This window comes from Carlito syrichta, unplaced genomic scaffold (assembly GCF_000164805.1).
Source record: "Carlito syrichta isolate Samal-C Ts95f unplaced genomic scaffold, Tarsius_syrichta-2.0.1 Scaffold302567, whole genome shotgun sequence".
NCBI lineage: Eukaryota > Metazoa > Chordata > Mammalia > Primates > Tarsiidae > Carlito > Carlito syrichta.
The window spans coordinates 13,701-36,636 of NW_007246663.1; the positions used below are offsets into that span (position 1 = coordinate 13,701).

The following is a 22,936-nucleotide window of genomic DNA, read 5'->3' on the forward strand; positions in this document are numbered from 1 at the left end:
ACTTCCACTTTTTAGCTATTGTGAATAATTCTGCCATAGTTTTACAAATATCCGTTTGAGACCTTGCTTCCAGTTTTTAGGGGTATATAACTAGAAGTAGAATTGCTAAGTCATATGGTAATTTTATTTTTAGTTTCTTGAGAACCACCATACTGTTTTTCATAGTGGCTGTACCATTTTACATTCCCACTAACAGTGTACAAGGGTTCCAATTTCTCTACTTAGACCCTCTCACTTGTTGTTTTCTGTTTTGGGATAATAGCCATCCTAATAGGTGTTAGGTGATTTCTCATTGTAGTTTAGACTTCCATTTCCCTAATGATTGATGTTGAACATTTTGCATGTGTTTATTGGCCATTTGTATATATTTTTTTAGAGCAATGCCTATTCTCCATTTTTTGCCCATTTTTAAATTGGATTGTTTAGTTTTTTGTTGGATTATAGGCATTCTTTATTCTGGGTGTTATTCCCTTGCCATTCCCTTATGATTTCAAAATATCATCTCCCATTCTGTGGGCTGCCTTTTTACTCTGTAGATAGTATCTTTTGATTTAAAAACTTAAAAATTTTTTGAGCTCAATTTGTCTATTCTGTTGCCTGTGTTTTTGGTGTCATATGCAAGAAATTATTGCCAAATCCAATGTCATGAAGCTTTTGCTCTATGTCTTATTTCTAAGATTTCTATAGTTTTAAGTCTTACATTTAGGTGTTTGATCTACTTTGAGATAACTTTTGTGTATAACATTAGGTTAAGAGTCCAACTTCATTCTTTTGCATGTGGATATTCAGTTTTCAGCACCATTTGTTGTAAAGACTGTTTTTCCCCCCAATGAATGGTCTTGATGCTCTAGTCAGAAATAATTTAATCATATATGTGAGGTTGTACTTCTGAGTTGTCTATTCAATTGGTCTCTATATCTGTCTTTATGCCAGTACCACACTATTTTGACTACTATTGCTTTGTAGTACATTTTGAACTCAGGAATGTGAGTCCTTCAGTTTTGTTCTTTTTCAAAGTTGTTTTGGCTCTTTGGGATCTCTTGAGAATTCTCAGGATGGGTATTTCTATTTCTGCAAAAGAATTTGGAGATATGACAGAGATTGCATTAAATTTGTGGAACACTTTGGGTAGTGTTAGCATCTTTCAAATTCTGTTTCCAGTACATGAACATGGGTTGTGTTTCCATTTATTTATGTCTAATTTCTTTATATGTTTTATAGTTTCCATTGTACAAGTCTTTTACCTCTTTACGTTAATTCTTCCATTAAAAAAAAATGCTGTTGTACTTAAAGTTACTTTCTTAGTTTCCTTTTAAGATTGTTCATCGTTAGTGTATAGGGATGCAACTGATTTTTTGATTGATGACTTTGTATCCTGCTACTTTGCTGAATTCATTTATTAGTTCAAATAGGGTCTTTTGGTTTGGAATCCTTAGAGTTCTACATATAAAGTCATATAATATACAAACAGAGGTAATTTTACATTTTGCATTTCAACTTGGATGCCTTTTACTTCTTTTTCTTGCCTAATAGCTTTGATTAGAACTTCCAGGATGGTTTTGAATAGAAATGGTAAAAGCCAGCATGCTTATCTTGTTGCTGATGTTAGGGAAAATACTTTCAGTTTTCCTTTTCCTTTCCCCCGGCTGGAGCACGAAAGTACAGTGGCACGCTCACAGCCACAGCCACCGCAGCTTCCTCTTGTTGGGCTCAGGCAATCCTTCCATCTCGGCAACAAGTAACTGGAACTACAGGCACAGACCATGATGCCTGGCTTTTTAAAAATTTTTTGTGGCGACAAGGTCTTGCCAAGTTGCCCAGGGTGGCCTCTGACTCCTGGGGTCAGGCACTCCTCTTGCCTCACCTCTGGCTCCCAAAGTACTGGGATTACAGGTGTGAGCCACTGTGCCTGGCACTTTCAGTTTTTCATTCTTGAATATGATGTTAGTTGGGAGGTTTTTGTGTATGATCTTTATTCTTTTGAGGAAAATACCTTCTATTCTAATTTATTGAGTTTTTTTCTTATCACAAAAGTGTTGAATTTTGTCAAATACTTTATCTGCATTAGTTGAGATCATGTTTTTTTCTTAATTTTATTAATGTGGTATATCGCACTGATTGATTTTTGTATGTTGAACCATCATTGCATTCCAGTAATAAATCTTACTTGATCTTTGTATATAATTCTTTGGCTGTGATGTTGAGTTTGGTTTGCTGGTATTTTGTTGAAGATTTTTGTATCAATTCATAAGGAGTATTGGTGTGTAGTGTTCTTTTCAGTAGTGTCTTTGACTGACTCTGGTATCAGTATAATGCTGGCCTTTTAGATTGAATTAAAGAGTGTTTCTCTTCAGTTTTTTTGAGAAGTTTGATTAGATGTGTTATTAATTCTTCTTTAAGTGTCTGGTTTCTGATTACTGATTCAATCTCTTCAGTTGGTTTAGGTCCAGTAGCAACATTTTCTGGGGGTTTTGTGTGTGTGTGTGTGTGTGTGTGTGTGTGTGTGTGATTTAGTCTTGGTAGATTTTGTGGTTCAAGGAATTTGTCTATTTAATCTAGGCTATCAGATATTTTGGTATATGGTTGTTCATAATACTCTCTTACAATCCTTTTCAGTTCTGTTGGATCTGTAGTGATGTTTGACTTTCATTTTTTATTGTAGTAATTTGAGTCTTTTCTCATTTTCTTAAAGTTTGTCCATTTTGTTGATCTTTTCAAAGATTCAACTTTTGAGTTCATTGATTTTTCTCTATTGTTTTTATGTCTTCCATTTTGTTTATCTCTGCTCTACATTTTATTTTTTTCCTTGTTAGCTTTGGGTTTGTTCTTTTTCTGGTTCCTTAAATTGAGAGTTAGGTTTCTGATTTGAGATTATTCTTGCTTTTTAATGTAAATGTTTATGTTATACATTTCTTCATAGCAATGCTTTCACTATGCCTTGTATAAGCTTTGTTACGTTCTGTTTTCATTGTCATTTACCTCTGTGTATGTATCTTCTAGTTTTCTTCGTGACTTCTTTGATTTATTGGTCAAGAGAGTATTGTTTAATCTCCACAAATTTATGTATTTTCCAGTTTTCATTTTTTTAATTGATGTCTAAATTCAACTGTTATGTTCAGACAAGATTCTTTGTATGATATATCTTTAAATTTTTTAATGCTTTATTTAGGGCCTGTCAGTGATCTATCTTGGAAATTGTTCCACATGCACGTCAGAAAAATGTGTATGCTACTTTTGTCCGGTAAAGTGTTCAGTATATGTGTTTTAGATTTAGTTGGCTTATTGTGTTAGACCTCTATTTCCATACTTCTGCCTAGTTTTTATATCAATTATTGAGAGTGGGATATTGAAGTCTCAAACTATTCTTGTAAAATTGTCTATTTCTCCCTTATATTTTATCAGTTTTTGCTTCATATATTTTGATGATCTGTTATTAGGCATCTAAATGCTTATAATTATCATATCTTCTTGTTGTATTGAACCTTTTATTAGTGTATATTTTTGGTATCTCTTAACTGTTTGGATTTAATTTTTATTTTGCCTAATTTTAGTATAGCCACCTCTGCTCTCTTTTGGTTACTATTTGCATGGGATATCTTTTTTCCATCCTTCCACTTTCAACGTATTTGTGTCTTTGAATCTATTATGCATCTCCTATAGACACAAAATATAGTCATGCATCACAACGATGGGGCTATGTTCTGAGAAATGCATCATTAGGCAATTTTGTAGATGTGCAACTATCATAAGAGTGTACTAACAGTAGGTGTAGCCTACAACACATGTAGGCTATCTGGAATAGCCTGTTGTCCCAAAGCGACAGACCTATATAAATGTTACTTCACTGAATACTGTAGGCAGTTGTAACACAGTGGTATGTATCTGAATATATTTAAGCACAGAAAGGTACAGTGAAAATGAGGTACTGTTATTTTATGGGACCTCTGTAATATATGTGATTTGTTGTTGACCAAAATTTCATTGTGGTGGTGCATGACCGTAGTTGGATCATGTTTCTTTATTCTTCCATTCTCTATCCTTTTCATTATTCACATTTAAAATAATTACTTGGGTAGGCTTGATGGCTCAAGTTTTTAATCCCAGCACTTTGGTAGGCTGCGGTGAGAGGATTGCCTGAGCCAACAGGTTCAAGAACATCCTGGGCAATTTGGCGAGACCTCATCTCTAAAATAAACAAAAAATTAGCCAGGCATGGTGACGTGTGCCTGTAGTTCAGGCTACTTGGAAGACTGAGGCGGAAGGATCACCTGAGCCCAGCGGGTCATTCAACCTGGGTGACAGAGTGAGACTCCAACTCAAAATAATAATAATAATATAATAATACTACAACCTATGCAACATAGACCTCATTTCTACAAAAAAATAAAAATAAAAATAGCTGGGCAGAGTGGCATATTGCCTGTAGCTCTAGCTACTTAGGCAGCTGAGGTAGAAGGATCCCTTGAGCCCAGGAGTTTGAGACTGCAGTGAGCTATAATCATGCCATTGCACTTCCATTCAGGGGACAGAGCCATACCTTGTCTCAAAATAAATAAATAAAAGTAATTACTGATAAGGAGGACTTCTTTTATTTTGCTGTGTGTTTTCTGTATACCTTGTAGCTTTTTGTTTCTAATTTCCTGCATTAATCTTTAATATGTTTAGTTAATATTTTATTGTAATATGTTTAGATTTCATTCTAATTTTCTTTTGTGCCTATTTTATAGCTATTTGTTATGGTTGCCATTGGGATCATATTTAACAACCTAAAGTTTATAAAATTCTAATTTGAATTTATACCAATTTAACTTCAATAACATACAAAAACCCTACTCCTATAACAGCTCTGTGCTCTTTCTCCTTTTGGTTGTTGCTGTCACAAAATTACATGTTTATAATTTTTTGCCCTAAAACATAAATAATTCTTTTAAATATATTAGTGCTTTAAATTATGTAGGAAACAAAATATTGAAATTACAAATAAAAGCTAAAATAATACTAGCTTTTAAACTAATAATTTTTCAAGTGTAGTCTCTTAAATTATGTGGATAACAAAAGTAGAGCTACAAATTGTTACAGTATTACTAGCTTTTATTATTGCTAGCATTTAGCTTTATTGAGATCTTTATTTCTTCATATGACTTCAAGTTAGTATACAATGTCCTTTTTTTAACCTATAGGACTCCCTTGGGTATTTTTTGTAGGAAAAGTCTAGTGGTAATTAACTCCCTCGGCTTTTCTTTATCTGGGAAGATCTTAAGTGGGGAGGTTCTTTATCCAGGAACCTCTCCTTCACTTTTGAAAGACAGTTTTTGCTGGTTATAGGATTATTGGCTGACAATTATTTTCTTTTAGCATTTTGAATTTTTTGGTCCACTGTCTTCTGACCTTTAAAGTTTCTAATGAGAAATCTGCTAATCTTATTGAGGATCCCTTGTATTTGTTGAGTTGCTTCTCTCAATTCTTTCAAGATCTTCTCATCGTCTTTGTTTTTTGAAAGTTCGATTATTGTATACCTAATCCTGAATTGTACCTCACATCTTTAAAATAAATGACTAAATAATATATATGACACAGAAAAAATAAAAAAGTTTGATTATTGTGTGTCTTGGTGTGAGTCTTTGAGATCATTTTACTTAGAATTTCTTAAGTTTCTTGTATGTTTGTCATCAAATTTGGGAATTTTTTGGCTATTATTTTGCCACTTTCCTGTTTCTTTATATGCATCTGATTTTTGGAAAAAATGGACATTTGAATCTAATAATATGGTAACTCTGGAAATTAGATTCTTTCTCTTCCTCAGGATTTGCTGAGATTTTTTGTTTTTGTTTTGTTTTTAATTGTAGGCTGTCTCTGCGACAAAGATCAGGTGGAAACTTACTGTTTTCTCAGACTTTTTCTAAGCCTACACTTTTCCATGGGCATGTGCAGTCACTTTCTACTTCTCCCTGTATGTGAAGTTGCTTTTGAGTATCCTAGTCTTTTACATTTGTCTCTCAAAAGAGGAAAAAGAGAAAAATGAAGGGAGGCACGTAAAAGGAAAGGGTGTTGGCCCTTTATGTCCCTGAAAGTTCCTCCAGTCAGAGTGGATGAGCTTGCAACAGCGGAGCGGGTATAACAATAATAGATGCAAACCTCTCTGCCTCTGACTTTGTGATTACAAGCAGTAATCAGCAATTATATGGTATAACTCTCTGAAATTTAGAGGCAGTGTCCATTTTGTCTACCCTTGCTCTTGTAAAGTACATGTATGCTCCTCCAGGAATTTGTGCACAGCTGCTTGCAATAGAATAGGGTTGGGAGCAGGGGATGGGTAACTACCATTTTGTAAGAGCTAAAATGGCCAAAATGAACTGCAGTTTTACATCCAAGCCTTCCCCTGTAAGTTGCAAGCCTTCAATAGACAACAGAATTCCAAAATAGTTACACCAGATACATTCTGCTAGTACAGTTATCTAGGTGGAGAGACAGACTGGTGCTTCCTAGTCTGCCATCTTTCCAGAATCTTCTCTTTACTATGTGTTCTTGCATATTGTTTACCTTTTCAGCTAATTTTAGAATCGCTATTATAATTGATTTATATTCTTTCTTGTTATTTTTACATCTGACCCATTTCTATGTCTGTTTTATTTTATTGTTTCCTGTCATGATCACATGTCACATTTTCTTACTTCTCTGTGTGTTTTGTGATTTTTTCACATAAGATATGTTATATGTGAAAAAAAAATGTTATATAAAAGATAGTTGGCTTATCTCCTCTTCTTTTAGTCTGTTAGATTGGAGGACTGAATCAAGCCGATCCTTATTTGAAATAGATCTTGTTTTTGTGACAGCTTTAATATGATTGAGTTTATCACTGCCTTTAAATATTTGGAGGGTAAGTTTCTGAGATTTCCTTCACAGGGAAAATTAAAGACTGGTGAGATGTCTTTGTGCTTTGCCATGAAGCCACCAGTCTTCTGGACTGAGGGACGGCACATTCTCGCTCTCTGCTTCACAGCCTGGTTACTCTTTCTCATTTTTTTTTTTCCAGTTCTTTCCTAGCTTTCTTTGTCTTGGGAGAGCTCCATTCTGTTTGCCCTGAGAGGTTGCTGTGTTATACTTTATGAAGGTCTGGGATGTCTCAATGAGATATCTCTCAGCTTTGCTCTGCCACCTCCTGCCTTTAGAACGGCCTGAGTGCCTCAGAAGGAGATCTCTCAATTTTTCTGTCCTCCTTGTTTTACTGCCCTGATCCCATTCTAGGGGGATTAGCTACCTTGTGCTAAGGGGAGGCTCCCCATACTTCATAGTTTTCTCTCTCTGTTCTCCTTCTCTTCCCAGCCTTTGGTATACTGATTGAATATACTTGGTGAATACCTGTGGGAATCAGTTGATGGTTGAGTGTCAAGTCTCTGCTATAAGGTGTTCCTTGTGATTTTGGTTTGTCACTTTAGTCTACATGCAGTCATTCAAGGTTTGACTGGTTCCTCCTTTCCCTGTCTAAGGTAGATTCTTTATCCTCTTTTTTTTTTTGAGTTGGAGTCTCACTTTGTCACCCATACTGGAAGGCAGTGGCATGCTCCCAGCCACCACAGCCTCGACCTGCTGAGCTCCGGCGATCCTTCTGCTCAACCTTCCAAGTAGCTGGAACTACAGGCGCGTGCTACCACACCTGGCTAATTTTTAATTTATTGTAGAGATGAGGTCTTGCCAAGTTGCCCAGGCGGATCTCAAACCCGCAGGCTCTCAAAGTGCGAGATTACAGGCTGAGCCACCATTATCCTCTTGCATCTCTGCCAGGCATCCACACATGTATGAGTTTCTTCTGTCTCACACTTTCTGAAACCTGTTTCCTTTGGGTTTCTTTTCACTCTTAATTCTTTGATTTAATTTTTAAACTATGATTTTGTGGTTAATCTTATTTTGGTTAGTGTGAGAGTGACTGTTAACATGTGAACTGCCACTTAATATCTGAAGAGTTTCTAAAAAATATATTCAATGACACTGCTTTCCTAAATAGAGAATGTATCTTCATCAACTTTGCATTTCTTGTAACATTAACTATAATATTAACTTATAATATTAGCTATATATTGTATTTATTTAGTACCAGTTACCTTGGTGAGCACTGTTCATTGTAACATCTCACTTGCTGTCCACAAACTTGAGAATATATATTATTATGTACTTCCTATTTTTCAGCTGAGAGACTAAGTAGGTTGGTCAGTATTACATAGTCAGGTATTGATCCTTTTGAGCTCAGGGTTGTTCGCTTCTGAGACAGCATTTGCTATCAAAGATAGCACAGGCGTGTAGTATAAATTAGTAAGCAAGAAGGGTATAAGAAAAATAAAGCAACTTGCTTGATGAATTACAGTTAATTCTCAGCTTAGATGCTGGAACATAATAAAGTGTAATCAGTTCTGTAGAAAACTGTCTTGGAGAATACATGCCTCATTTAAAGGCAATGGTCATGTCTCAGCTGCAACCAGTTTTGCCATGTGAGAATTATGGGCCCGTTACCCAATTTTTGACTTTTCAGTAGAAGCTAAAATATTTTTCATATGAAATCTCTCAGCTTCTACACATTGGCTGCTGGTTCAAATAAAAATAATATAAAATCCAATGTGCAGACCTACATGGTGAGTCTGAAACTAAACATGTCTCTAGGCCCATCCTGATCTCTGGGCAGTCAGTTTATAATGTCTGTAATAAGGCCTAAGCTCTTTTGAACTGTTAAGTCATGCTGTCTCTTAGAACTTAGTTCAATACCTTCCTTTTACATATGTACTAAGTAAATTAAGGATGTGAAGACCTAAGTCTTCACTTGAGTTGATTGTGTCTTATTCACTGCTTTTATGCAGTTGTACCAGTTTAGATATAAACTTTACAGACAATTCCTATATATGTAGTTTTTGAAATCCTGAATTCTTCACTTAACTACCTTAAGCAGTAGAATTCTAATATAAGGCATGTCTTACTTTAAGTTGATATGAGGGTCTAGCTCTTATGAATGCTTAGTTTATTTTTGTTCACTAATTATGACTTTATTTCCCTCTCTTGTCCCTTTTTCCTGTGGCACAGCTTTCACTTTCAGAAGAACAGAATGAAGTAACAAAAAATGGCTGTGAATCTAAAGAGCTGGTCTACCTCGTTCAGATTGCTTGTCAGGTAATTTTGTGAATGTATTCTTCGTTTCACACAATTTCTACAGTGTGTTTCACCTAAAGGACTATAATCCATGGAAAAATACTTATATAATAGTGAAATGAGATTGTGCTATGATGGCAGTTATAAGATACTAAATGGTAACCTTTTACAAAGAGAATTGGTGTTTTCATACAATACTACATGGAATGACAGTTTAGTCTTGCAACTTGTATATCTTCTGTTTGCACTTGTAGAAAATTTTTAAAGCCTAGATGCTTATGCATAAATAACAGTCACTGTGGTAACCAAGATGTTTTATTCTTTATAGCAATCATATTGACATTTCTACATGTAATTAGGGTTTAAAGCAATAAATGTAATACAAATAGTTGTATAGATATTTAAACCTTAAATGAAAATACTTCTTGTAAAACTAAAGGAAGGATATCATTTATTAATCATTAGATTACATGAGTTAGCTATTGATCACATATTATAACATGAGTAGACTATGATGTCTCTGCCTTAGATGCACACTTTTTCTAATCAAGACAATAAAATATTCTTACACCAACAGTAGGGGATGTGCATGTTTTTGAAGCTTGCTATTTCTTGATTATTAATATTAGAATTTTTTTGAGGGTAATTGCCATAACTTGCTCTTAATGATATTTAAAATATGTCATTTGTAGCATTGATTTCCTTTGTCATGTAAGCATTTAGTATAGTTCTTTTATTTATTCTTCATTTATTGAGCCTTCTGTCCATTAGCGAATTAGTCATCATAAAACAAGTGTTTGGGATTTCTTCCATACAAAGTTGTTAGTTTTCTTTGGAAGAGAGTAAGATAGGGGCACTTACTGTTCTTCTCACAAAGTATCAGTCATGTACCTGAAGTTAAAAATTGAATAATCTGGAAAAGTTCAAGGCAATATACTGAAGTTCTTAGTTCTGGTTACCTTAAGGAAAGCCTTTAATTAAGTGCTTTTATTTTTAGTTGTCAGAATATGAGATTGGAAATCACATTTAGATTGCATATGAATAATACAGCCAAAGTCACATACTGTTTATATATGTTTTATTGCATGTGATCTCGGTTTCTTTGAGGAAGTAGAGTAAATCACTAAATTTTATGTCATATTTTATAAAATGCTTTTATTTGGTGAGGTAATTTTACCTCAAGTAGCTGTCAAGTAATTTTATGGTAAGTTATTACTAATAGATGAATGGAAATCATATCTTCTTTATCTAGAATACATAGTTAGCACATCAGGAATGAATTTATTAATCTTTCTACAACCTAACACATTTTAGCACCTCTTCTTATCATTAATTTACATATACTCTGAGAATGCAGATATTTTTATTCTCATAAGCAAAACGTGTCAAAAATATCTGTGCTGTTTTATAAAATGACTTTCAAAGGACAAGCATAGCATTTGGGTACCAAACTTTAGGATGTATAATTGTTACTTGATTGTATTTCCATGTTTAGTATTAGTATCCTAGATAGGTAGTTTCCTGGTTGTAAATAGCTTGCCAAGCTGCTTAAAATATTTCAGATTATTTGGTATGCTATTTATTACATAAAAGAAGTGATTTATTGCATTGTAATAATGCCTTTGCACCTGTTCTTTGTGTCACTGTAAATAATCATTGGTGCTGGATTCCCATGGCTTACTTTTGTATTCTTACCATATATGCTAGCCACAAACCATATTAAACTAGAATCATATTTTTTTAATAACTTAGAGGAACCCATATTAAAACTCTCTAGTTTTGCAATTGAAGAAACTGAGGCCCAAATTACTGAAGTGGCTGTCCTAAGCTAGATCAAATGTTAATAGCAGGAGCTGCTAAGAACTTGGTTTCTTGGCTGTCAGCTTTTTCTGTGTCTTCTTGGAATTTTCAATCTATAACAAATACGGAAAATTTTAAATTCATTCACATATTTTATATTTGCTCATTTCTAATTTTTGATAATATATACTTAAAGTTCTTTTTATTTAATCCAGGTTCTTGGTCCTCTAACATAACTCTTTCTTCTCTTGTTCTTAGTTTATAAAAGTGATACATTGAATGGCTGTGATTTTTTTCTTTCTGTAGCTTAAATGATACTGATTTATTTAGGTCTTTGCATGACTTCATTGGGCAAAGGCGCGCGCGCATGTGTGTGTGTGTGTGTGTGTGTGTGTGTGTGTGTGTCTATAAAATCTTGAGCCCTGAGACAGTCCAACTGTGCACAGTCCTAGACCAAAGACTGTAGTCTTCATGATAGTAAAAATATTTAACATGTATGTATGTCATGGGCCCAAAGCAATTCGCACTGATACAAGTCATACAAATCCCATTTAGCCATATCAGTGTATCATAGCGGAATATTAACCATGGATTAAAGCACTGTCAGACACTTGAAGAATAGCACTATAATGCCTTCTCTAAGCCCCCAGTTCCCTCCTTCTTAAACTAGTTATTTAGAATCAGTTATCTTAACTAATAAAGGCATGTTGTGCCTCAGATATTCCTTAACTTATCTTTTATTCTGTTCTCTCAGGAATCAAACAAAAGTATCTGTTGTATAAAACCAGCAGATCAACTACTGTGGATGAAGAAACACTCTTTCCAATTTGTGTCATGATGTTGATCAGGGTGGCAATCCTTTTCAGTCTATATTTTCTTCTGAAAATCATGCTGCTTTTTCCTCTGTATATCCCATACTTCTCAAGAAAAGTATTGTATTTTGTTTGAAATAGATGCAAATTAATAAAAATCCTAGTAATTGCAGGAATATGTCGTGGTAGTTATAGGAAGAAAATCGTACTGTCTCGTGTTAAAAATTCAATAATGTAGAAAAGACCAAACTTAGATAAACTGACACTAATTATATTGAGCCACCCTGCATAGAAAACAAATTTGCAAGTTTAACAGCAATGTTATTGAGTCTTAAAAGCATTGTCTTCTGTTGCTTTATTCTTTAGCAAATAAGTAAGCTTCGGCTTTTAAGTGTTAATTTTAAAATGGCAAATTTAAGCCTAGCTGCTGTGGGGATTTATTCTAACATATGCTTTCATGAAAATGCTGTTTTAATCTTTTTCCTCTGTAAGTATAGTTTGTTGGTATATGAATAATTGTTGCTCATCGAAACACTTGGTATTTTATCATTCCATTGTCAGCTTTAGAGTAGTTGACATTAATGGTTCTACTGAAATTATAGTGTGTTAACTACTACCTTTGTATTTTAAGAAGAATTCATCAATATTTAATAGTTTGTTTTTCTGAAGATCAAATATTTTATAAGTATTTACAATAATCTGAAGGCTCCTTTATGTTATGTTAAGTCTCCTTTATGTTAGGAAACTAGTTGCTTTCAGAATGCTTTCCTGCCTCAAAATATCTCCTGTATTTTGATGTTCCCATGCTTGAAATTCCACCATCAGAAACGCATTCCTTCATATTAAATAACTCCTTCTCCGTTCAATTCATTTAGAAAATGCTGTTACTATAGGAGTAGGGGATGAATATTAGCCTTGTAGAACATATGTGTATGAACAAAATATATACACAGATTGCCAACATTCTTATTTAAATCTCACAATGCTTCTGTGAAATGTAGATATTGTTATTTACATTTCATAGATGAGTAAACTGCTGCTCATGTTAAGTAACTTATTAAAATTCTTTACTTAGGATAAGGCCAGACGAGACATAAATCAGGGCTTTTTTCGTCTTTTTTCACTGAACTTTATACATTTAAAGAATCATTAACAACATCAGTTCTTTTCGGAATAATCCCACAATTAAAGAAACTTACAAGGACATGCACAAAGACTGTTTTTGAAAGAAAAACAGCTGCAACATCTAAAATGTGTCTATTTCTTTCCATCTCTATTGTTATCAAGCTAGCTCAAGGATTATCTCTTGTTTGGGCTGATGCTTATACCCTATAATCTGTTGTAGCCCTGTAAGCTGCCTGAATGATATAAATGTAAATTGAATCTTGTTACTCTCGTGGTTAACACTCTTGACTAGATTGCCACTGCATTTAGAACTAAACCTAAGCTACTTACCAAGGCCTATGAGGGTCCTACACAATCTGAACCTTGCCTACCCCTTCTGCATAATGTCACAACAATCTCCTCACACTCATGCTCTAGCTTTCAGGTAGTTTCTAAAAGGCCTAAGTTATTTCCTGCTCCAGGCTTTGAACATTGATCAGCCTGTGACTCTGTTTACACTGTGCCCTTGCTGTGTCTGGTACCTTCTCAGTTTTTAGGACTTATTTTAGATAATGTCTCCTTAGAAAAAGCTTTTCTTGGCTTGGTGCAGTGGTTCATGCCTGTAATCCCGGCACTTTCTGGGGCCAAGGTGGGAGGATTGGTTGAAGCCAGAAGTTCAAGACCAGCTGGTCAACATAGTGAGACCTTAATCTCTACAAGAAGGGGGGAAAAAAGAAGATACAGAAAGACCTTATCAACCTATATGAAGTAGGTTCTTTGTATGTATTTGTTTACCATCAAAAGTATTTGTTTTTCTTACTAGAAATAAACTTTAAGAAGTCAAGGATCATGTTTAAGATTTCTCTGTTGCATCACTGGTACTTACTCCAGTGTTTAAGCACTGTGTGGGTGTTCAGTAACTATTTGGTGAATGAATGACATTCTTGTCATAGAATTTTATCCTACATTGGGATATATTTCTCTCATTCTTTTTCCTCAGCCTTATCAAGAAGATTTTTGTCATCCTTGAATAGTAGTAATTGGTGGTAATAATTATTAAGATTAAAAATTAGCAACCAATTAATATGTAGGCAGAGATATAAAATGAAGAGTTTCTTTTGTTTCTTTACAAAGTTATTGAACTTCTGAATTACTGTGATAATTTACTTTATTCAGTTTGGAAATTGAATAATTAGGTTTATAGTTTACATAGGAAATGTAAAATTATTGTCTCATATCTGCTGAAAATACAAGATACTTGCTAATTTTATAATTTTACTCAGTTAATTTAACACATTTTTAGATAATTTACAAATTATGTGTTAAAGTATTAATTTTATAAATGAAAATTTATATAAAAGAGGAGACTTCGTTGGTCCAAGAATATTTTTAAAATGTTGAAATAAGTCAGTTCAGGAATATATGAGGAAATGCATTTTGAAATCCAATCTCCAGAATTAACTGTTTGACACTCTGAAGGTATTTGTGTGGTTGGTTTTTGGTACTTATTTCTTTGAGTAAGACTATTAGCCGAAGGGAAGATGATTACTTTTAAAAAATTAATAGGGTTTTATTTTTCAGAGCAGGTTTTTTTTTTGTTTTTTGTTTTTTTTGAGTTGGATTTTCACGCCATCACTCAGACTGGAGTGCAATGGCACACTCCCTCCCGGCCACTGCAGCCTCGACCTGTTGGGCTCCGGTGATCCTTCTGCCTCAGCCTTCCAAGTAGCCAGAACTACAGGTGCGCACTGCCACACTCGGCTAACTTTTGATTCATTGTAGAGATGAGGTCTCGCCAAGTTGCCCAGGTGGGTCTCAAACCCGCAGGCTCAGGCAATCCATTGCCTCGGCCTCCTGAAGTGCTGGGGATTACAGGCTGAGCCACCAAGCCTGACCTCAGAGCAGTTTTACATTCACAGGAAATACAGAGTTCCTGTATGTTCCATGTCCTGACACACATACAACCTTCCCTTTTGTGGACATCCCACACCACAGCGGGACATTTGTTACAACTAATGAACCTACATTGGCACATCATTATCAACAAAAGCCAATTGTTTACATTAGGGTTTATTCTTGGAATTGTATATTCTATAGGTTTGAAAAATGTTTAATGATATGTATCACTAGTATAGTATCATACAGGAAAATATTATAAAAATCATCTGTGCTCTTTCTACTCACCTCCCCCTCTTTCCCTAATTTTGGAAACCGCTGTTCTTTTTACTCTCTTTATATTTTCACCTCCTCTGAAATGTCATGTAGTTGGAATCATATAGTATGTGGCCTTTTAGATTGACTTCTTTCACTTAGTAATATGCATTTAAGTTTCCTACATGTCTTTTCATGGCTCAGTAGTTCATTTCATTTTAGCATTGAATAACATTCCATTGTCTGGATGTACTGTAGTTTGTTTATCCATTCATCTGCTTAAGGTCATCTCAGTTACTTCCAGGTTTTGGCAATTACAAATAAAATTGCTGTAAATATTCATGTACAGGTTTCTGTGTGGATGTAAATTTTTAATTCATTTAAGTAAATACTAAGATTGCAAGATTGCATGGTAAGTGCATTTAGTTTTCTAAGAAACTGCCAGTCTGCCTTCCAAAGTGGCTGTGCCATTTTGCATTCTCATCAGCAGTGAATGGTAGTTCCTATTACTCCATATTCTTATCAGCATTTATGTTAGTGTTTTGGATTTTAACCATTCTAGTAAGTTGTATAGTAGTATCTCACTGTTTCAATTTGCAATTCCCTAATGACATACGATGTTGAGCATCTTTTTATATGCTATTTGCCATTTGTATATCTTCTTTGGCAAAGTGTCTGTTCAAATCTTTTGCCCATTTTTAAATTGGGTTGTTCATTTTCCCTTTGTTGAGTTGTAAGAATTCTTTATATATTTTGGGTAAATGCACTGTACTGTATTAGTGCATCTTTTTCAAATATTTCCTCTCCATCTATGGCTGTGTTTTCGTTGTCTTAACATTGTCTTTTGCAGAGCAGAAGTTTGAAATTTTAATTTTTAGTTTATCAGTTATCTCTTTCATGGATCATGCCTTTGGTGTTATATTTAAATGATGTTACCCTAACCAAGATCATCTAGATTTTATTCCTTATTATCTTATAGGAATTTTACATTTTGTGTTTTGCATTAGGCATGATTCATTGTGAGTTAATCATGAAGGGGTTAAGATCTGTGTCTAGAGTCATAGTAGTTGTTTTTTTCCCCTCCATATTGGTGTCCAGTTGTTTCAGTACCATTTTTTTTTAAAAGACTTTATCTTTTCTCCATTGTATTGCCTTTGTTCCTTTGTCAAAGATCAACTGAATATATTTATGTGACTCTATTTATGGGCTCTCTATTCTGTTCTGTTGTCTACTTATCTATTTTCTTGCTCCAATATTATGATGTCTTGATTACAATAGCTTTATAGTAAGTCTTGAAATCCGGTAGTGTTAGCCCTCTGACTTTGTTTTTCTCCCTTAATACTGTGTTGGATTTTCTGGGTCTTCTGCTTCTTCATTTAAGCTTCAGAATCAGTTTGTCAGTATCAATAAAATAACTCACAGAGATTTTGGTTAGGATTATACTGAATCTGTAGTTCAAGTTGAGAAGAACTGGCATCTTGACGGTATTGAGTCTTCCTTTCCATGAACATGAAATATCTCTCCATTTATTTAAGTCTTTGATATCTTTCACCAGAATTTTTTAACGTTCCTTTTATAGCTCTTGTATATTTTTTGTTAGATATATAGGTGTGTATTTTATTTGTGGGTTACTACTATAAATATTAATATATTTTAAGTTTTGAATTCTCCTTGTTCATTGCTGGTATGTAGGAAGATAATTGACTTTTGTATGTTACCCTTATATGCTACAACCTTGCTATAATTGCTTAGTACTTCAAGGAGTTGTTTTTTGTTTGTTTATTTTTTATTTTTATTTTCTTTGTAGACAATCCTGTCATCTGCAAACAGTTTTTTTTTTTTTCCAAACTGTATACCTTGTATTTCTTTTTTTGTTATAGTTGCTGGGAATTCCAGTACTGTTTTGAAAAGCACTGATGACAGGGTATATTGTTGCCTTGCACCAGATCTGAGCAGGAGGGTTTCAAGTTTGTCACTATTAAGTGTTATGTTAGCTGTAAATTTTTTGTAGATGTTCTTTCTTAAGTTGTAGAAGTTTCCTTTATTTGCAGTTTGCTGAGAGTTTTTCATGAGTGGGTGTTGGATTTTGTTAAATGCTCTCCTGTGTCTATTAACATGATGATGTGATGTTTCTTCTTTAGCCTGTTGATATGATGAATTACATTGATTTACCTTGAATACCTTGGATAAGTCTTGCTTGGTAGTGGTATATAATTGTTTATATACATTGTTGAATTTGAGTTGCTAATATTTTGTTGTGATTTATGCATGTATGTTCATGAGAGATATTGGTCTGTAGTTCTTGTAATATCTTTGTCTGATTTTGGTGTTAGGAAATTGTTGGCCTCACAGAATGAGTTAGACAATTCCTTCTGGTTCTGTCTTCTGGAATAGATTGTAGAGTTGCTGAAATTTCTTAAATGTTTAGAATTTTCCAATGAACCTAACTGAGCTTGTTGCTTTCTGTTTTTGAAAGCTATTGTTTATTCAATTTCTTAATATATACAGGCCTATTCATATTACCCATTTGTTCTTCTGTGTGTTTTGGTCTGTTGTGTCTTTTTAAAAATTGGTCTATTTCATCTATGTTATGGATGTGTAGGCATAGAGTTTGTTCATAATATTCTTTTCAATTTAATGTTCTTGTGATCTGTAGTGATGTCCCTCTAGCATTTTTTTATGTGAGTAATTTGTTTCTTTTCTCTCTCTTGCTCTCTCACTCTCACACTCTCTCTCTGTTTCTCTCTGTCCCTCTCTGTCTCTCTCTCTCTCTCTCTCTCTCTCAGCCTGACTTAAAGCTTCTCAATTTTACTGATATTTTCAAAGAATCAACTTAAAAAAATTTTTTTTTCTGTTTTCCATTTTGTTGATTTCTGCTCTAATATTTATTCTTTCTTTTCTTTTGCTTACTTTGGATTTAATTTGCTCTTCTTTTTCGAGTTTCCTAAGGTAACGCTTAGAATGATGATTTTAGATTGTTTTTCTTTTCTAATGTATGCATTCAGTGCTAGCACTACTTGCGTTGCATCCCACAAATTTGGATAAGTTGTCTTTAGTAATTTCTCTTGAGCGTTCTTCTTTAACCCCTGTTTTATTTAGAAGTGTGTTGTTTAATCTCCAAGTATTTTGGGATTTTCCAGATAGCTTTTAGTTTAATTCCATGTGGTCTGAGAGTAGACATTGTATGGTTTCTGTTCTTTTAAACTTGTTATGGTGTGTTTAATGCTCCTGAATGTGATCTATCTTGGTAAATGTTCCGTGTGAGCCTGATGGCATGTGTAATCTGCTGTTGTTGAAGTATTCTATAGATATCAATTATGTCCAGTTGATAGATAGAACTATTGAGTCAAATATTTTTCGACTGATTTTCTTCCTGCTGGATCTATCTGTTTCTGATGGGGGATATTAAACTCTCCAATTACTAACAGTAGATTCATGTTTCTCCTTGCAATTCTATCAGTATTTGCCTCATAGTATTTTCACACCTGTTTTTAGTCATGTATGCATTAGGGATTGCTGTGTCTTTTTGGAGTATTGACTTGTTTATCATTATTCATTGTTCCTTTTTATCACTCATGACTTTCTTTACTCTGAAGTCTGCTCTGTCTGAAATAAATATAGCTACTTTTTGCTTTTTTTTAGCGGGGGTGTGGGGGGAGTCAAGGCCTCACTCTGTTGCCCAGGATGTATTGCAGTGGCATGCTCACAGCTACTGCAGCCTTGACCTCCTGGGTTCAGGTGATCCTTCTGCCTCAGCCTCCTGAATAGCTGAGATTACAGGCATGCGCTACCATGCCTGGCTAATTTTTTTAAAATTTATTGTAGAGACGAGGTCCTGCCAAGTTGCCCAGACTAGTCTCAAACCTGCTGGCTCAGGCAATCCACTTGCCTAGGCCTCCCAAAGGCAATCCACTTGCCTAGGCCTCCTAGGCCAGCCAAGGAGCTTGGCCTGGTTTTCTGTTTGTTTGTTTGCTTTGTTTTGGTTTGATTTGATTTGGTTTAACTCTTTTCTTGTTTCCATGGTGTCTGTATGAATATGCTATGCCTATGGAGATTTTGGGGGTGTTTTTTGAGAGGGAAAGGGGGGGAGGGCATTTATTCTGTTTTGTATTCTCTGAGCTTCCAGGATCTATGGTTTGGTGTCTGGCATTCGTTGGGAGAAATTCTCAGTCATTATTGCTTCAAATATTGCTCACACTTCTTTTTCTTTTCCTTCTTCTGATATTCTCAGTATACATGTGTTTTTTTGTTTTTTTCTCAGTATGCATGTGTTTTTTGTTGTTTTCTCAGTTTCTGGATGTTCTGTTCTTTTTTCAGTCATTCTTTTCTCTGCTGTGTCCAGTCAGCTCACGAGTCCATCGAAGATATTTTTCATTTCTTTCTGATCCTTTGTTAGAATTTCCAATTCGTTGCTTGCATCTGATTTTGAATATTGTCTCCTTTTTTCATTAAAGCTTTTAACATATTAATCATACTTCTTTTAAACTTCTGGTCTGATAATTCCAGTTTTCATGTCTTATTTGATGCTTAATCTGATGCTTATTTAGTCTCTTTATTTTTGTTTTTCGTTTTTTTCCCTTTTTAGTTCACCTGACAATTTTTTGTTGTTGTTGAAACATGAACATAATGTATAGGGTGAAAGGAATAGCAATAGTAATTCAATAATGTGGTGGTACGGTGTGGGGAGAGGGAAGTCTTTTCACGAACCTGTGCCTCTGGACTGTAAGCATCACAAATGTTTCTCACTTCTGCACCCCTCACCCCCACCTTTAGGTAGGACAGGATAACTAGAGTTGACTATTGTTTGGTATTCCCCTTCTCCCCTGTGGAAGGCTTGAAAAAGCAGGAGTTGGACTTTTTTTTGGCCACAGATAGTTTAGGCTATGTTAAAGCCCTAGACGGTTAGGCTGTGGTAAGAATAGTTTTTCCTGAGGGCAGATATTAGTGTGTTTCAAAAGTTCCTTTTTATCTTTCCCTGATGGGAGCATGAAGGGATTTTTTTTTCCCTCTGATATTCACTGGAGGACCTAGTAGAGGTCCTGGAGGTAAAACAAAAGTGTGTCCTTCCACCCTGCCCCCCACCCCCCTCCTTGCCCGAGTCCTCCTAGAATTGTTAACCCTCAGACTTGTCAGCTTTGAGCTTCCTAATTTATCAATTACAGTTTAAGTTTCCTACCCCAGCACTGGTTTCTACAGAAGTTTCTGCTTATACATTTCTGCTCTGGGTAAATTGTAATTCTTTATAGTCACCTATCTGTCTCCAGTTGTGGAGGCAGTGGGTTTGCCCTGTGACCTCACTTCTGTGGTAGATATAAAAAGATTTGTTAATTTTCAGTTTGTTCGTCTTTTTACCTTTGAGGATGGAGTGGTAGCTTCTTTTTTTGTTGTTGTTGGAGTGATAACTTCTAAGATCCTTATATACCAGACCAGTAGCCAGAAGTTCAATTATTACTTTGTAACCCCACAGACATGATCATTTCTGAAATGTTACTGTATCAACAGTATATTTTTGTAGAGCTTCTCATTTCCATAAGTTAGTTGGCATCACAAAGCCAAATAAGTGAACTAAAAGTTGAGTTGGCAGAAGACATACAAAACACAAAACATTTTAATATTTGTTTTTAAAGCACATCTTCAATAACTTTATAGGAATAATTACCCAAACAGATAAGACCAACCAGTTTATTTTTTTTATGACTCCATTCTGAAGTTTTTGGTTTTTGACCTTAATAACTAGATTTCACATGTAAGTGAGATCATGTGGTTATTTATTTTTCTGTGCCTGACTTACTTTACTTAGCATAATGTTCCCCAGATTCATCAATGTTGTTGCAAATGACAAGATTTTCTTTTTTTTTTTTTAAAGCTGAATAGTATTTCATTGTGTGTATGTACCACATTTGTTTCTATCCATTCATTCAATGGCAGACTCTTTTTTTTAACTTTATTTTATTATAAAGATGTGGGCTACAAGTCACAAGATTAGGTACATAGTAATGTATGTGCAGGTGAAGTTTGGGCCTTCAACTGGTCCTCACTTCCCCGATTTAGGATCAGGTACCCTTTGTGTTGTTATGTGCTCCCCCTCCTCCCCTCCCTGATAGTGTCCTGCAACTGCTGATCCCTCCCTTGTGTTTTTGTGATTAATGTTCAGGTCCCACTTATAAGTGAGAACATGTGGTATTCGGTTCTTTGTTTCTGTCATAGATTACTAAGAATGATTGTCTCCAATTTGCTGAGAAGTTCATGATTTTCCCCTTCTTTATGACTGTGTAATATTCTATTGTGTATATGTACCATATTTTCTTTATCCAGTCTACTTTCAATGGGCATAAGGGTTGGTTCTGTGTGTTTGCTATTGTTGTGTACAGCAATAAACATGCATGTGTGGGTATCGTTTTTGTAGAGATAAGGTCCTGCCAAGTTGCCCAGACTAGTCTCAAACCTGCTGGCTCAGGCAATCCACTTGCCTAGTCCTCCCAAAGTGGGAGTTTATTCTGGGTTTATTCCCAGGAGGGAAATTCTGGATTGTATGGATCAATTTCTAGTTCCTTTAGATATCACCACACTGTTTTCCATAGAGGTTGAACTGATTTGCACTCCCACCAGCAGTATCAAAGCATCTCCTTTCCTTCGCACCCATGCCAGCATCTATTGTTTTTTGATTTATTAATGATAACCATCCTTAACGGGGTAAGGTGGTATCTTAATGTGATTTTGATTCTCATTTCTCTGACGAATAGGGACGCTGAGCACTTTTCACGTATCTGTTGACTGCCTGTATATCTTCTTTTGAGAAATGTCTATTCATGCTTTTTGCTCACTTTTTAATGGGATTGGCAGCAATACTTTCAATAGGATTGGTATCAGCTCCTTCTCGCATGTTTTATAGAATCTGGTCTGACAGACTCTTAGGTTGATTCTATAACTTAGCTATTATAAATAATGCTGCAATGAGCATGGAAATGCAGATGTGTCTTTGACGTATTGATTTTAGGATCTTGGGATATATACCCAAATGTGAAATTTCTGAATAAAACCTCAACCTGCTGGACTCAGGTGATCCTTTTTCTGCCTCAGCCTTCCAAGTAGCTGGAACTACAGGTATGTGTCACCACACCTGGCTAATTTTTCTTGTAGAGATGAGATCTCACCAAGTGCCCAGGCTGGTCTCGAACCCCTGGCCTCAGGCAATCCTCTCACCAAAGTGCTGGGATTATAGGCATGAACCACCGTACCTGGCCAATATAGTAATTCTATTTTTAGGTTTTTTGAGGAACTTCCATATAGTTTTCCAAAATGGCTGTACCAATTTATATTCCTGCCAACAGTGGAAAAGGATTCCCTTTTCTCCACACCCTTACCAATACTTACCATCTTTCATCTTTTAGATAATAGCCATTCTGACAGATGTGTGTGATATCTCATTGTGCTTTTTAATTTGTTTTTGATTAGTGATATTGAGCATTTCTTCATAATGTCTGCTTGCCATTTTTATGTCATCTTTTAAGAAATGCCTATTCAAGTGCTTTTGTCCACTTGTTAATTGGGTAATTTTGTTTTCTTTTTCTATAGAGTTCTTTAAATTTTTAAAAATATATTTTAGATGTTAACCTCTTGTCAGACACATTTTCCTCCAGTCTATAGGTGTTTTCTTCACTCTGTTAATTATTTCTTTTTGCTGTGCAGAAGTTTTTTAGTTTGATGTAACCCCAATTATAACCAACTCATTTATTTTTGACTTCTCTCAAGTAGAAAAACTCAATATTCCTATGTAATAAAGCATTTAACAAATCACATCAGCATATATATATAAATTTTTTTTTTTTTTTTTTTTTGAGTTGGTGTCTCACTCTGTCGCCCAGACTGGAGTGCAGTGGCCACTTCCGGCCACTGCAGCCTCGCCTGTTGGTCTTCGGTGATCCTTCCGCCTCAGT

At 34.9% G+C, this 22,936-nt stretch overlaps 1 protein-coding gene across 1 annotated transcript in view; it reads left to right on the top strand.

Annotated features, from left to right (window-relative positions):
- Nucleotides 1-9,066: 9,066 nt before the first annotated feature.
- Nucleotides 9,067-22,936, top strand: part of LOC103259228 (rho GTPase-activating protein 32-like) — a gene marked incomplete at its 5' end in the record, with an annotated part of 94,939 nt that continues 81,069 nt past the window's right edge. The window contains 1 exon segment of the mRNA XM_008056887.2: nucleotides 9,067-9,153. Within this exon segment, the coding sequence (XP_008055078.2) occupies nucleotides 9,067-9,153 (87 nt within the window).